A 14,086-nucleotide genomic window follows, 5' to 3' on the forward strand; every position below is an offset into this window, starting at 1 on the left:
ATGAACAATAAAAGATTGGCAAAGAATGCTGAAGCTCCTTGTGATGAAATGTGAAACAATTACTGATCTTGGGACAAAAAAATTGTGAGGCAATACTCAGAAGGCCGTTTAGTGGACAAGTTATCCAGCTAAAGTTGGCCAGATAACTTGGCCAGTATATTCAACAGGATAAACGTCCCGCTGAACATACTTGTTTAAAGTTATCCAGTTACACATAGCTGGCTAACTTTAACCCTAACTGGCTAATGATAGAATATGGCTGGTTAGACCTGAAGTTATCTGGCCTTGTGTGACAGGATAACTCGCTACTTACCCAGATATCTTCAGAGATATCCAGGTAAGTATCCCACCTTCCAAAAAAAAAACCCCAAACCCTCTAAGTTGCGGGCCTTCTGCCCGATGCCCCCCCCCCCCATTACTCTACCCCTCCCTCCTCCACTGTCTAAAAAAGGGAGGAAAAAACTAAAAAAAAAAACCCCAAAAAACCCCCAAACCCTTATATATGCCAAATGAGCCATTTAGACTGATAACATTTTTTAGTTATCCATCTAAATGGCTTTTGAATAATCAGCCTCTGTATTATTTAATAACTTTATCTTTAGCATTAACAGTAGAAAGACTCCTAGAGGAAGAGATACCAATAAGGCCACTACTCCCTCATACAGAACAGAATCAGGTTGGGGAAAAGACATGGGCTGTGATAGAAGAGAGGAAGACCTGGATGTCAGGTTAAATATGGGAACGTGTGCCCATATCTACCGAAAATGGAAGAGGACCACAGATATAGATCTATATATCGATAACCTGCAGGCAGTTACGTTCATATAGCTAACATACACTTAGTCAGAACAATGAAGACAGGAACAAACAGATGAGCCATTTTGCTTTTTGCTTTCTGCCATCATAATCATCATCAATTGCTGAGGGCCACCAAGGGGACACAGAGGCTACATTGCTTTTATTCCCAAATCACTGACTCTTCCTCATCATGACTCTCTTATGTTTATGTTTTACAGTAAAACTTATGAGGTTATTATAAATTATCTGCCTTGTGCATGTGTCTCAAACAGATTGTAAGCTCCATGGAGCAGGGATGGTCTCTATTTTATGGATCTGTACAGTGCTATGTGCACCTAGTAGCACTATAGAAATGTTAAGTAGCAGCAGTAGTGAATCAGGGATCTCACATTATAACATCATTGCACCAGAAAAGCACTAAGATCACAACCTTCAGAGAATTGTAGAGAATGAAGCAGTTTAGATCGCCTAGGACATTCCTATGCTGACAGATAAAAAGCTTGATGCAAGAAAACTGAATATTGCAAAGGAGAAGAGGACAAACTGCATTGCAGCTTGACATGACAGAACTAAGTGACTAGTCTGTGGATCCTGAAGAATTACATGACCCAATCAATGACCAAGAAAATGTGGTAGAAAGATACAGAAATAATCCAAAGCGTATTGGGTGCCACTGGCCTGATTAAAAAGAACTTCCAAGCCCATCTAAGACACGTTGCTTGTGCATATAACACATTATGAGCTCCAGAAGGACGTTCTCTTTGGCACAATGCAAGTATTAAGAAGAGCACTAGCAGTGAATTTGAGAGAGTGAGATCATATTCAGCATACCCTGGTTTATGAGTGAGGTTCATGCCTGTGAAGGTCTGTGCAAAATCAACCCATCTGGAGACATTACCCCAACAAAGGTCGAAACCTCAGTATAGCATGGAGAGACTTTAAAAAAAGCTTTTGATAGCATCCCACACTCTTGGATAATACATTGCCTTGAAAGGCACAGAGTGAATCCTGGGTTGATTGAGTACATCAAGTTTACCATGAAAATGTGGCAGACTACACTCTTAAGAATTCTGAACATGGACAATATATGCCATCTTTAATATCGAGATGCAGCAAAGAATACTTCATGGAGATTCCCCATCACTGCTCTGGTTTTGTCTGGCACTGAATCCACCGAGTACTCTTAGTAATATCTTAGACAATGGGTAAGGATCATGCTGCTGCCCTTTCACGCTTGTAACTGTTTCTCAGTGGTTACCGAAGAATATGTTTTATGTTGAACCCTCAAAAAATGGAGATATTGAATAGTGGGTATAATGAGCTGGGGTCATTTCCAACTCTCATTAGGTTGGCCTCTGAGGATATCATGTCGTCCAGGAGAGTTAAGGATTTGGGGATTTGTTTGGATGCTGCTTTTAGTATGGCACTACAAGTTGCCCAGATAGTTTTAAAAAATCCATCTGAACAATGTTTCATTTGTAAATTTGAACTCATTGAGGGCAGTGTTTCAGGCACTTGTTACATCTCATAGAATCTCTACTGCTTAATCTCTATCATTGTTCATTGTAGGTGGATGGTTCTGCAGGGCAGGATAACACTTATTTGACTATTCCTCTACGTGAATGCGTTGAGAGAAATGATCTCTCTAGAGGGAGTCTAGTTTCCGAGTGTGAAAAGAGATGAGTGTGCTGAGAGAAGGGAAATGAGAGCCTGAAGAGGAATGCACAGAAGCAGGACCCATCCATCTCTTAAGGTCTTCTGGTTTTCAAGTCCAGAAGGTCCTCTCCTTTTACCAAGGAGGCTGATATTCCAAAGATCTTCTCCTAAGTAAGAAAAGCAAGGGGGATGTGTCCAATACATGTACACATACTCTTCTCTTGTGTAATTACAGAAACATTGAATTTGCATATGTACAAAGGATACGCTCTTTACAGATCCAAGGAAATGGATCCCCTGCGTGACTGAGATCATCACTTGGTTGTGAGTGTACCAGCAGTACTTTTAATTAAATTGGACAATCTAAAAGCCTAAAGAGAATTAAACAAGCTTAGAAGTTTATATGGTACAAGGAGGAAGATCGGGGCAGGATCAGTGGCACTGTACGATTCTCTCTGTAATTTTTGTGATTTTAACCCCATTACCAGGATTACATCTCAGCTGCTTTAAAAAAAAAAAAAAAAAAAAAAAGGAGCTTCTCTCCCCACCTGCATAATTGCATCCACCTACAAACTTATTGTCCACCTATTGATATCTGAATTTCTCAAGGCGACATATTAAGAGTTTCAGCCTGTATGCTTCCCAGCCTTTTTCAGTCCAGGAATGAGGTAAGTGAATGTGAATGTTTTGTTATGGCCGAATTATGAATGTACACGAACAATGCACGAATGGACAGAAGCCAGGGTGGAAGCCTTGACAACTGGTGCCACTTGTTACAAGTTTCGGACTTGAGCTCATTCAACCCCTTTTTGGGTCTGTTACTATGTGTCCCATATACGCGCACATACTTTCCTGGGAGAAGAAAAATGCCGTTTAAAAAAAAAAAAAAAAGAAGCCTAAAGTTCTACAAGCTTTCACCTAAGAGTATAAGATACGGAAGGAAGGAGAAATGGACTGAGGATCCCTGCACATACATATCAGATAAAGCCTCCTAGGTCTTTCTACAGATTTTGGAGCAATGCTCCACATTGGCACTGAAGGGGATGAATCAGAGGAACCGAAGCAAATCACTGTAAAACTGAAGGATGTTACTAGGTCAATCATATGTTTTTCAGATAGAACAATATTTCATACAATGAATAGCTACATTGTATCCGACTTTATCTAATACAACTATTGTCCTATCACTTCCCCCCCTTCCTCCTCCCTCAGTCCTCAGCAGGAAGGAAGCAAGCAATGTTCTCAATACGCCAAACTTCCCAAGTATTTCACAAGAACTCAAAGACATCTCCAGATTCCCTCGGGAGTGGGCCCAAGGCGATTCTCTATGGCTGTTACATCCCACAAGCTCCAGCAAAGGAAATCACAATTTCCCCATTTGATCTTGCATAGGTTTAGAAAGAGTTGACCAATAGTCCTTCCAAATACTCAAAAACTTCCGTTTACCTCCTTCTGACTTATTTTTGCAGTCAGATATTCAAATTGTAGCAGCTTGTGAAGATGTAGCATCCATTGGGTCCTAGGTGGCTCATCTGGTAAAATCCAGACTGCTAGAATAGTTTGAATGGCCAATAAAAAAGATTTCTGGAGAAACACTTTCTTACATGCAATTAACTCTTCCATCGAGTCATTGAATAGACCTAGCAGACAAAGACATGGTAACATAGTAGATAGCGGCAGAAAAAGAGCAAATGGTTCCTCCAATTTGCCCCATTATTCCTGTCCACATGGCTAAGGATATATAGACCAGCTGCCAACCATACAGCACGACCACTTGTAAGATTATAACTCCTTATCCAGGACAGTTTTGTCATCTTTCTCTTTGTACTCTAACATCTTGGGCAGATGAGCATACAACATTCCCCCACTTAGTTCCCCTCCGTTTCCATGCCTTACCATAAAGCTTTGAAGTAACGTAAATAGCTACCAATGGATTTTGTACCGCTGTGTGGGAGATACCCTGGAGGAGGTGTTATAGAAATGCTGTAAATAATGATATTAACAACTCACCCACATCCGACTCATATCGCCCAGTTCATTCTTATAGCGCAGTGAGTCTTTTAGCACCTGTCAACAGCAACCAGAGAGATCATCAGAGACTGGAGGAGAGAGAAGACCGTCAGAAGAGGAAGGAGACTATGAGGTAGCGGGGACAGCATCAGAACTACATGAGAGAGGAAGAACTAGGGGTAAAGAGAATAAGGTACAGTTAGTGATTGCTCTGCAGTGTCATCACTGGAAGGACTATAACCACCATCAGCGCAGGGCCTCTCCCTAGTATGGCCCCAGTGAGCAGCACTGGAAGGACAGGACCTCCAGCATTGCAGCAGCTCCTCCCCCGTACTGCCTGATGATGTTGGCCCTGGAAGGAATGCAATTCAAGCAGTATAGGGCCATGCCCTGGTATCTTTGCCCTAACAAACACAAATCCTTATTTTGATGCTAGAACTAAAGTCTTTCGGCTTTAACACAGAAACATAGAAATGATGGAAGAAGACGATCAAACGGCCCATCCAGTCTGCCAGGCAAGCTTTCGCATTTATTTTTTTTCATATTTAGCTGTTACTCTTCGCCCTTATAAGTAACTTTTTGGTTCTATTTCCCTTCCACCCCCACCATCAATATAGATAGCAGTGCTAGTGCTGCATCTAAGTGAAGTATCTTGCTAATTGTTTAGGGGTAGTAACCACCGTAATAAGCAAGCTATTCCCACGCTTGTTTACCCAGCCTGTGCAATTCAGTCCTTATTGGTTGTTGTCTGAATATAAATCCTCTTTTCCTCATTCCCCCTGCTGTTGAAGCAGTGAGCTGCGCTGGATATGTATTCCAAGTGAAGTATCAGGCTTAATTGATTCTGGGTAGTAACCGCCGTAACAAGCAAGCTACTCCCCTGCTTTTTTGTGGATGCAAATCCTTTTTTCCACATTTCCTCTTGTCGTTGAAGCATAGAGCAATGTTGGTATCGCATTAACCGTGTGTTAAGTCAAACATGTTTGCAGATGAATCAGAAGTGACACTGGATCCATCTTTGCATGCCAGCACCCAGCACAGGACCCACATTGTCCTCTATGGGGCATAAAACTGCTTGCCATGCAGGTACAGAGTACCCATGGGGGAAATCCCCACATGCAGTTTTCCTGCCCCCACCTAACCCAGTCCGGGTTCTTTTGCTGCAGGTAAAAAAAATTATCCAGACTGTAACCAACATGAGTAATTTTACTCGCAATAAGGAGGGAGGATGCAATTTTCAGAGGCCCTTTCTTCCTGGGTAAAAGAGCTGCTTCTCTTCATAAACTATGTTTTGAAAATGACCCTCTATGAAGGGAATTTTATAACAGTCCACAGAGGGCTAAAATCTGGGGGCACTTTCCACCCTTGGATTTTAGCCCAAATTTCAAAAGCAAACTTCTGCACCTACATCTGCTTTGAAAATCTGTGGCTGTCCCCGGTGCACGTGCCGACATGCATACATGCGGTTACACCCCTGCCCAGGCAGGACAGTAACCCACTTTTACTTTCACAAACTGAAAGAATCTGCATAAAATTCTTTCCCTGCCCCAAGTCCACCACCGAACAGCTCTTCCTACGGCTGGTAAAAGCATGTGCGAAAGCGAGTTCCGTGGGCACCTTTTATCTGAAAATCCGTAGTCTGATTTTCAGAGCACAAATTATCAGGCTTATCCAGTACCGAGCGGTAGGAAGAGCAGCGTTAGTGCCTACGGCACCCGCGGTTACCGCCCGCACAGTGCAGCTCACCTACCGCTCGATCCTGAAGCCTAATTATATGTAAATGTAAGCCGCGTCCGAAAAGCCTTAGGCCCGCGCACCCCAGGATACTGGATAGAGCGCCTATACAGGATCCTGGGTGCGCGGGCCTAAGGCTACACGCCACGCTGGTATCTGTCATTTCAAATGTCATTTGAAATGACAGATACCAGGAAGCAACGGCGGCGACAGCGCAGAAACAACGGCGAAACGACTTGTCAGTGTCCCCCCTCCTCTCGGAGCAGGGCGCGAAAAGCCGCCTTGCTCCGGGAGGAGGGGGGACACTGACAGCGGCGAAGACAGCGGCGAAACGACTTTTCAGTGTCCCCCCTCCTCCCGGAGCAGGGCGGAAAAGCCGCCTTGCTCCGGGAGGAGGGGGGACACTGACAGGGCAGAAGCAACGGCGAAACGACTTTTCAGTGTCCCCCCTCCTCTCGGAGCAGGGCGGAAAAGCCACCTTGCTCCGGGAGGAGGGGGGACACTAGCAACGGTGAAGCTTTCCCCCAGCCCGGACGCCGGCAAAAAACTTACTTTTTTGCAGCCAGCCATGAGCAGGAACACGATCTGGCCTGCCTTAGCTCCTCCCGACAAGATGGCCACCTGCACGGGGAAAGCGTGCAATTGGCCGCTCAAGACGTGATGTCGTGACGTCACGTCTTGAGCGGCCAATTGCACGCTTTCCCCGTGCAGGCGGCCATCTTGTCGGGAGGAGCTAAGGCAGGCCAGATCGTGTTCCTGCTCATGGCTGGCTGCAAAAAAGTAAGTTTTTTGCCGGCGTCCGGGCTGGGGGAAAGCTTCGCCGCTGTCATCTCTCTCCCCCCCTCCTGGAGCAAGGCTGCTTTTCGCGCCCTGCTCCGGGAGGGGGGGAGAAGAGATGACAGTGGCAAAGCAACTTACTTTTAGCTTTTAAGTTTTTTTCGCTTATTTTTTGGATTCGCCGCTGTCATCTCTCCCCCCCCCCCCCCCTCCCGGAGCAAGGCTGCTTTTCGCGCCCTGCTCCGGGAGGGGGGGAGAAGAGACAAGCGGCGAAACAACTTACTTGCACGGGGGAAAGCGGTCTCCGTGGCAGCCCCAGTCCTCTCCCCTCCTCCCGAAGCCAAAAAAAAGCTTTTTTTTTTGGCTTCGGGAGGAGGGGAGAGGACTGGGGCTGCCACGGAGACCGGCACCCATGATCGCGGCCGGGGCAGGTGAGCGGGGGCTGGGGGAAAGCTTGCCACCTACCCTTACCCATGCCTCTACCGCCTGGGTCAGGGTAGGCGGTAAGTTTGCAGGTTAAACGCGCGACAAAACGGCAGGGAAAGGTAGCGTTAGTCGAGGCGCGGGTTACGGGATGCTAGGGGAATAGCTAATTGGCTCGTTAGCATGCAATATCGAGCTAATTCGCTCGTTTGCATGCAATATACATGCCGCGGGCGGAAGGGGTTACCCGGGGAATTTAGGACGCGGTAGGAGTAGGTTAAAGGGGATTCGGGATCGCAGGAAGGGCTAACGCGGCCGGAACGTGAGTTAAAAGCGGCTTAGGAGCAGGGTAAATGCGGCCGCACTTTACAGGATAGGCCTGTATGTGCCTAAAGCAGGGGCTGATGCAGATAATGCCCTTTTGCAAGTCAAGCCCCACAGGACTATGCGTGACAGACCAAGGTAACCATGCAAGAAAACGTGGGAGCCCTGTGCCAAGCTGCACGCTCTCTGCAGACATGGCCGCTGTAATGGCGTTCTGAATGGCTGGATGGAACAGAAGATGATTTAATTAAATCCAACATTAAACGGGTTTATCGGTGAGAGCAGGTAAATTGCCAGCTTGCTGTGCCCTGTGAGATAGCTCTCCCTGGGAAGCCGGAGTGATTCACCGTCGGCGGGAGGAGGGAGAGAGTATCCTCGGCACAGCTTCCTGAAGGATTAATGAGAGTCTGACATTCAACAGACACTTACACAGCGCCAAGCTGTGACAGGTTAGGGTTTGCAGAGCAGGTCATAGGGGGAATGTAGAACCTTGAAGGCAGGCAGTGCCACAGACAGAGTGGAAGGAGAGCACTACCGCAGATTTGAGGCAGAGCAATCCCAACAGCTAGAAGCACAGCAGAACAATAAACTGGCACTGGTCACTGGACAGGATCCCACACAGAGTGGCACTGGACATGCATCGGCCATACTTACACTGGGGTGCCCGTCGCGGAGCAGCTTGTGGAAGACGTGGCAGAATTTCCAGCAGAGCACCGCATTGCTGGACAGTGGAAGCCGGTTCACGACAGACCAGAAGGTCTGAGCACCTTTCTCATGGTGAGTTCCCAGGATGCACGGTGAGTCCGGGGTCAAGGAAAAAAGGAAGAAGAGAGTGACATCCCGCATCCCCGCAGGCACCCACCTCGGGCCACTTTATTCGGTTTCGGTTTCATTTTCAAGTAAAGTCAGGAACAGCAGAGAGAGCAGCAACAGAATATGAGGAATAATTCTTGCATTTAGAGCAAAGACAGGCAAGGCCATATTCAGCCTCTATAAGGCCCTGGGCAAACTTCAATAGAATAGACCCCTCCCCATGTTACATTTTTGCACGACTTACGAACCATGGACTCAGACTATCTTTGTTAAGACCTAAAGAAGATACTAATGCATATTAGTTAGCTATCTTATTTTACCTTCTCTTCTTTTTTTTTATCATTTTATTCTTTATTTAAATTGTTTTTGGGGGATCAAGCTGGGCCCCTCTAAGGCTCTGGACCCTGGACATGTGCCCCGGGCACATTTGCACTTTGGATAAAATGGCCCTGAAGACAGCAAAACCTCCCTGTTTCATTTGGGCTTTGTTTTATTTCTGAGGTGATGTTAATATTTGAAGTCTTTGAAAGCTCCTTTTATTTAGCCGCTCGCAGAATATTATGAATCTAAGTAAACTGGTGGTGCTGCTGTGCAGATCATCATCCCTTCCACCCATGCAGACACAGCACCGATGCATGTAAAGCCTGAACACAGCACAGACAATTGAAGAGCGTAGATTCTGAAAACGAGAACGGCCTAACGAAATGTAAAAATGTAAGAAATAAAGCACATAGGGTCCAAAAAATAAAAATAAAAAGAGAGGAGACCTTGGAATAAAACCAACAGGAGAATGAATAAAATTAGGAAACAGACAAGTGGCTCTTCTGAAGAATCTGATGCTTTAGGTGCAACAGCATCCGATTACACTCAGGATAGAAGAGCCATCCACCACCAGCCCACACCAGTGGCAGAGACTTCTACAAGAAAAGCGGGCAGAGCTGACTGAGCAGAGAGAGTGTGGAGCACGGCAGCGCCCTGCGCAGACACTAATTCACCAGCTCAGGAGGGGACGTGGAGGGAGCAGGAGCGCAGTGGCATCCTGAACCGACACTGACTCAGCAGCTCAGGAGGGGACGTGGAGGGAGTGCATGCATGGCAGCGCCCTGCACTGTCCCCAACTCACCGGATCAGGATGGGGCACGTTGGGAGAGCGAGCCTGGCAGCGCCCCGTGCTGACACCCACCCCTCAGTACAGGATGCGGCACAGAGGAAGCAGAAGCACAGCAGTGCCCTGCATTAACATCTCTCCAGCTTAATCTGCACCATCACTTTCCTTGATGAAAGATTTTTGGCTCCATTTAGTTTTCATTAGGAAAATAAAGAAGTTCCTTTGGGCTCAGGTTAGTCTGTTTGTTGCTGAAATGAACATTTTCCAGTCTGGCTGCTCCAAAGCGGAGTAACTTCTAGCGGGGTAGCCGTGTTAGTCTGTAGTAACAAAAATAACAGAGAGAAGCAGCAGCTCCCCGATAATCAGGGCGGCACGTCTTCAGGCAGACCTCTATATATGGGATCCTATGCCCTCCACAGCAGAGAGAGACACGATGGGGGGAGAGGGGTGCAACAGGGATTACTGCCCCAATAATTTAACATTTATATTCCACATGTCTAGGCTAACATATACCATACACAGTGGATTACAAAAACAGAAAATAAAAGCCCAAACCATAAAATCAACAGCGAAACCAGTGCAACAACAACAACAACAACAAAAAAAATCATTCATAATAAAAATGACATAATAACCAAAAGGCATATGCTATTACCATCAGGTGGCAGAAAAAGCCTCCCCAATCTCTGACCTTAATACCTACTTTTATACCTGCTAAACACCAGTAAAAAAGTTATGCATGCAAGTCCAAGGCTCACCTGGAAAACAATCATTCATACTAGAAATTACACAGTAACCAGGGAACATAGCAACAGCAGATAAAGGCCAAGAGGGTCCATCCAGCCTGCCCAGCAGCGATGTGTGTACTTAGGGCAGCGACATCCCAACGCCCACGTCCTCTTCCCCATGCCCCTCGCCCAACCTTTCCCAGTACTACCCACTGCTGCTCCCTGAAGGTTAGACTATAACCACCCCGCCCTCTAATCCCAACACATGCAATCCAGTCCAACAGCAGCATCAATAACAGATGTGCCAGCGCCAACTACCCAGTCCTAAATAATTCACAATGTTTATGCAGCACAAGGGATCATACAAGAATCCAAGCCCAGAGCCCACCTGAAAACGAAAGCCTGGATCACTGGCCAAAAGGACTTGGGGCTCTGATCCAAGGAATTCAGGGCCACTGCTCATAATACCGGGGGAGGGGGGAGTTAGGCATCTTCTGAATCTTAAATAAATTTGTTTCCCGGCATACACGAACCGGTAAAGAACTCCATAAAGCGGGGAGACCTCCCTGGATCTGACAAAGCAGCTTCTCTTTCCCTGTAATAAGGTCTGACACTTTTTTTTTGGGGGGGGGGGGGGGGGAGGAGGGGGAGCCAGGAAGTAAGCCCCTCCCTCATTCAGGGCCCTGAAACCCTAAGGACCAGAGGGAAGATTTTAAAGGCAGTCCTGCCTCTAACTGGCAGCCAGTAAAGGTGAGACAACACAGGAGCTATGCTCTTTCTCAACTTTTGGCCCGAGATCACACGGGCAGTCGTATTCTAAATACGGCCTCCGAATTCTCCTGCTCTCCCCCTCCCCACATCCACCAGCGTGGAGCACACCTTTCTCTGCCCACTTCCAGCACATTTGAAAAAGGATATTCCTGGCATGTTTCTCCTTCACTGCCACTTCCTGGGTATTAATGGCCTTATTGATACTCACAGTCTGAAAAAGAGGAAGGGAAGGGTGAGAAACGGAGAAGAAAAGGTTAGAAAACCAAAAAAAACCACGACGACACTGGGTTTCCTCCTCCCCTCCCCCCACCCCCCCGGGGGGGGGGGGGCACAAACATGGGCATTTGCACGCTCAGGCTGCAGGCACCGGCCCCCCCCCCCCCCATCTTCTCAGCACCTGCTGAAAGCTGGCATGGACTCAGGACTCTCTCTTCCAGGCAATGCCCTTTTGGAAAACACATTCAGCAGGATTAGTCTGAAAGAAGTCAGGGCCTAAGGGCGGGAACATGGGAGTAAAGCTCAGCGCACCTTATCGGAGAAAGTTCTTTTTTACTCAACGCACAATTAAACTCTGGAATTTGTTGCCAGAGGATGTGGTTAGTGCAGTTAGTATAGCTGGGTTTAAAAAAGGATTGGATAAGTTCTTGGAGGAGAAGTCCATTACCTGCTATTAAGTTCACTTAGGGGTAGATTTTTAAAAAGTGCGCCTTCGCGTACTTTTGTTGGCGCATCAGGCGCAAACAAAAGTACGCTGGATTTTAGTAAAATCCTGGATCGGCGCGCGCAAGGCTGCCGATTTCGTGTAGCCGGCGCGCGCCGAGCCGCGCAGCCTACCTCCGTTCCCTCCGAGGCCGCTCCGAAATTGGAGCGGCCTCGGAGGGAATTCTCTTTCGACCTCCCCTCACCTTCCCCTCCCTTCCTCTACCTAACCCACCCCCCGGCCCTGTCTAAACCCCCCCCCCTACTTTTGTCGGGGGATTTACGCCTCCTGGAGGGAGAAGTAAATCCCTGGTGCGCGGAGACGCGACCCAGGGGCGGTTCCGGAGGGCACGGCCACGCCCCGGGCCGAAACCATGCCCCCAGGCCCGCCCCCGAAACGCCGCGTCCCGCCCCCAAAACACCACACCGATCGGCCCCGCTCCCGACACGCCCACGACACGCCCCCCTCGAAAAACCCCGGGACTTACGCGAGTCCCAGGGCTCTGCGCGCGCCGGCAGGCCTATGGAAAATAGGCCTGCCGGCGCGCAAGGCCCTGCTCGCGTAAATCCGGGCGGATTTACGCGAGCAGGGCTTTTAAAATCCACCCCTTAGAGAATAGCCACTGCCATTAGCAATGGTTACATGGAATAGACTTAGTTTTGGGTACTTGCCAGGTTCTTATGGCCTGGTTTGGCCTCTGTTGGAAACAGGATGCTGGGCTTGATGGACCCTTGGTCTGACCCAGTATGGCATGTTCTTATGTTCTTATTACATCGGTCTCTGTGTCCCATTAGAATATCACCAGAGCTTAGAATTAAGGGGAGTGAGCAATAATCTAAAGCTTTTATGTGCGTAAACCCGTGCTAAAACCTGCACATGTGAAATGTGCGTACTTTTAAGCCACACACACAAAAAAAAAAGGGTAGCGTTAGGTCAAGGAAGGGGAAGTATGGGGCAATTCCCTTTAAAAATAAGCTTGAGGTCATAGCAAATATACAGCTCGATCCAGTAAAGTCCGTGGGAGAGCGGACTAACGCCCGCTCTCCCGGCGCGCGCACCGGCCCCTCGCCGGTGCGCGCGATCCAGTATTTAAATTAGGCGACGCAGTGCAAACGAGGAAAAAGAGGCGCTAGGGACACTAGCGCGTCCCTAGCGCCTCCTTTTGGCCTGGAGCGGCGGCTGTCAGCGGGTTTGACAGCCGACGCTCAATTTTGCCGGCGTCGGTTCTCGAGCCCGCTGACAGCCACGGGCTCGGAAACCGGACGCCGGCAAAATTGAGCGTCCGGTTTTCGGCCCGACAGCCGCGGGCCGAATTCAAAATTTTTTTATTTTTTTTTTTACTTTTTTTTTACTTTTGGGGACCTCCAACTTAATATCGCTATGATATTAAGTCGGAGGGTGCACAGAAAAGCAGTTTTTACTGCTTTTCTGTGCACTTCCCTGGCGCCGGAAGAAATTAGCGCCGACCTTTGGGCGGCGCTAATTTCTTAGAGTAAAATGTGCGGCTTGGCTGCACATTTTACTTACTGGATCGCTCAGGAATACCTAATAGGGCCATCAACATGCATTTGCATGTTGAGGGCGCTATTAGGTGCCGCGGGTGGGCCGCGTGTTTTCCTCCCCTTACTGAATAAGGGGTAAGGGAAAACACGCGTCCAGAGCAGGGTGACAGTGCGCTCCGACGGAGCACACTTTACTGGATCGACCTGACAGTGACATACTAGTGACGGCAGAAAGGGACCAGATGGCCCATCCAGTCTGCCCAGCAAGCTTCGTATGATGGCATCTGCCGCGCCGGGCAGGTCACCCCCAAGCCTTATGTGAAGGGTAGTAATATTATTTACAATCAAAACCAAGCAGCGGTCAACCCCATAACAAAACTACTGCTAGCAACATTTTTACTGTGCGTGGAGCCTTCTTGATAGTTCAGACCGTGCTGCTTGACGTTCTTTGTTTTTGGGACTTGGACGTAGAAGCCGTCCTGGGCTTTTTTCCCTTATGTCTGCGTGTCGGTACCCCCGGACCGTGAACGTCTGGGCCCATGTGTTGGTTGTCGTCTGTATCCAGTGTCCCTTCTCGCCCCTCCCCCCCCGTCGAAACGAGCAGCGATGCTTCGAAATTTCCCTTCCCCCATGCCGCACGCTTGCTTTTTTTTTTTCACCCAGGTACTTTTGTAGGTGTTCCCGAGGCGGGGTTAGGTCAGGGGAGGCAATGCCATGCACAGTCATGAATATTCCAAACTAC

At 48.0% G+C, this 14,086-nt stretch overlaps 1 protein-coding gene across 1 annotated transcript in view; it reads right to left on the reverse strand.

Annotated features, from left to right (window-relative positions):
- HIP1 (huntingtin interacting protein 1) overlaps positions 1 to 14,086 on the reverse strand; it is a 183,776-nt gene that overhangs the window by 132,893 nt on the left and 36,797 nt on the right. Inside the window, exons 2-4 of the mRNA XM_029613057.1 lie at positions 11,290 to 11,353; positions 8,377 to 8,519; positions 4,465 to 4,521 (exon numbers count right to left, since the gene is read on the reverse strand). Coding sequence (XP_029468917.1) covers positions 4,465 to 4,521; positions 8,377 to 8,519; positions 11,290 to 11,353 — 264 coding nt within the window. The remainder of the gene's footprint in view (positions 1 to 4,464; positions 4,522 to 8,376; positions 8,520 to 11,289; positions 11,354 to 14,086) is intronic.

This window comes from Rhinatrema bivittatum, chromosome 8 (genome assembly GCF_901001135.1).
Source record: "Rhinatrema bivittatum chromosome 8, aRhiBiv1.1, whole genome shotgun sequence".
Lineage (NCBI taxonomy): Eukaryota > Metazoa > Chordata > Amphibia > Gymnophiona > Rhinatrematidae > Rhinatrema > Rhinatrema bivittatum.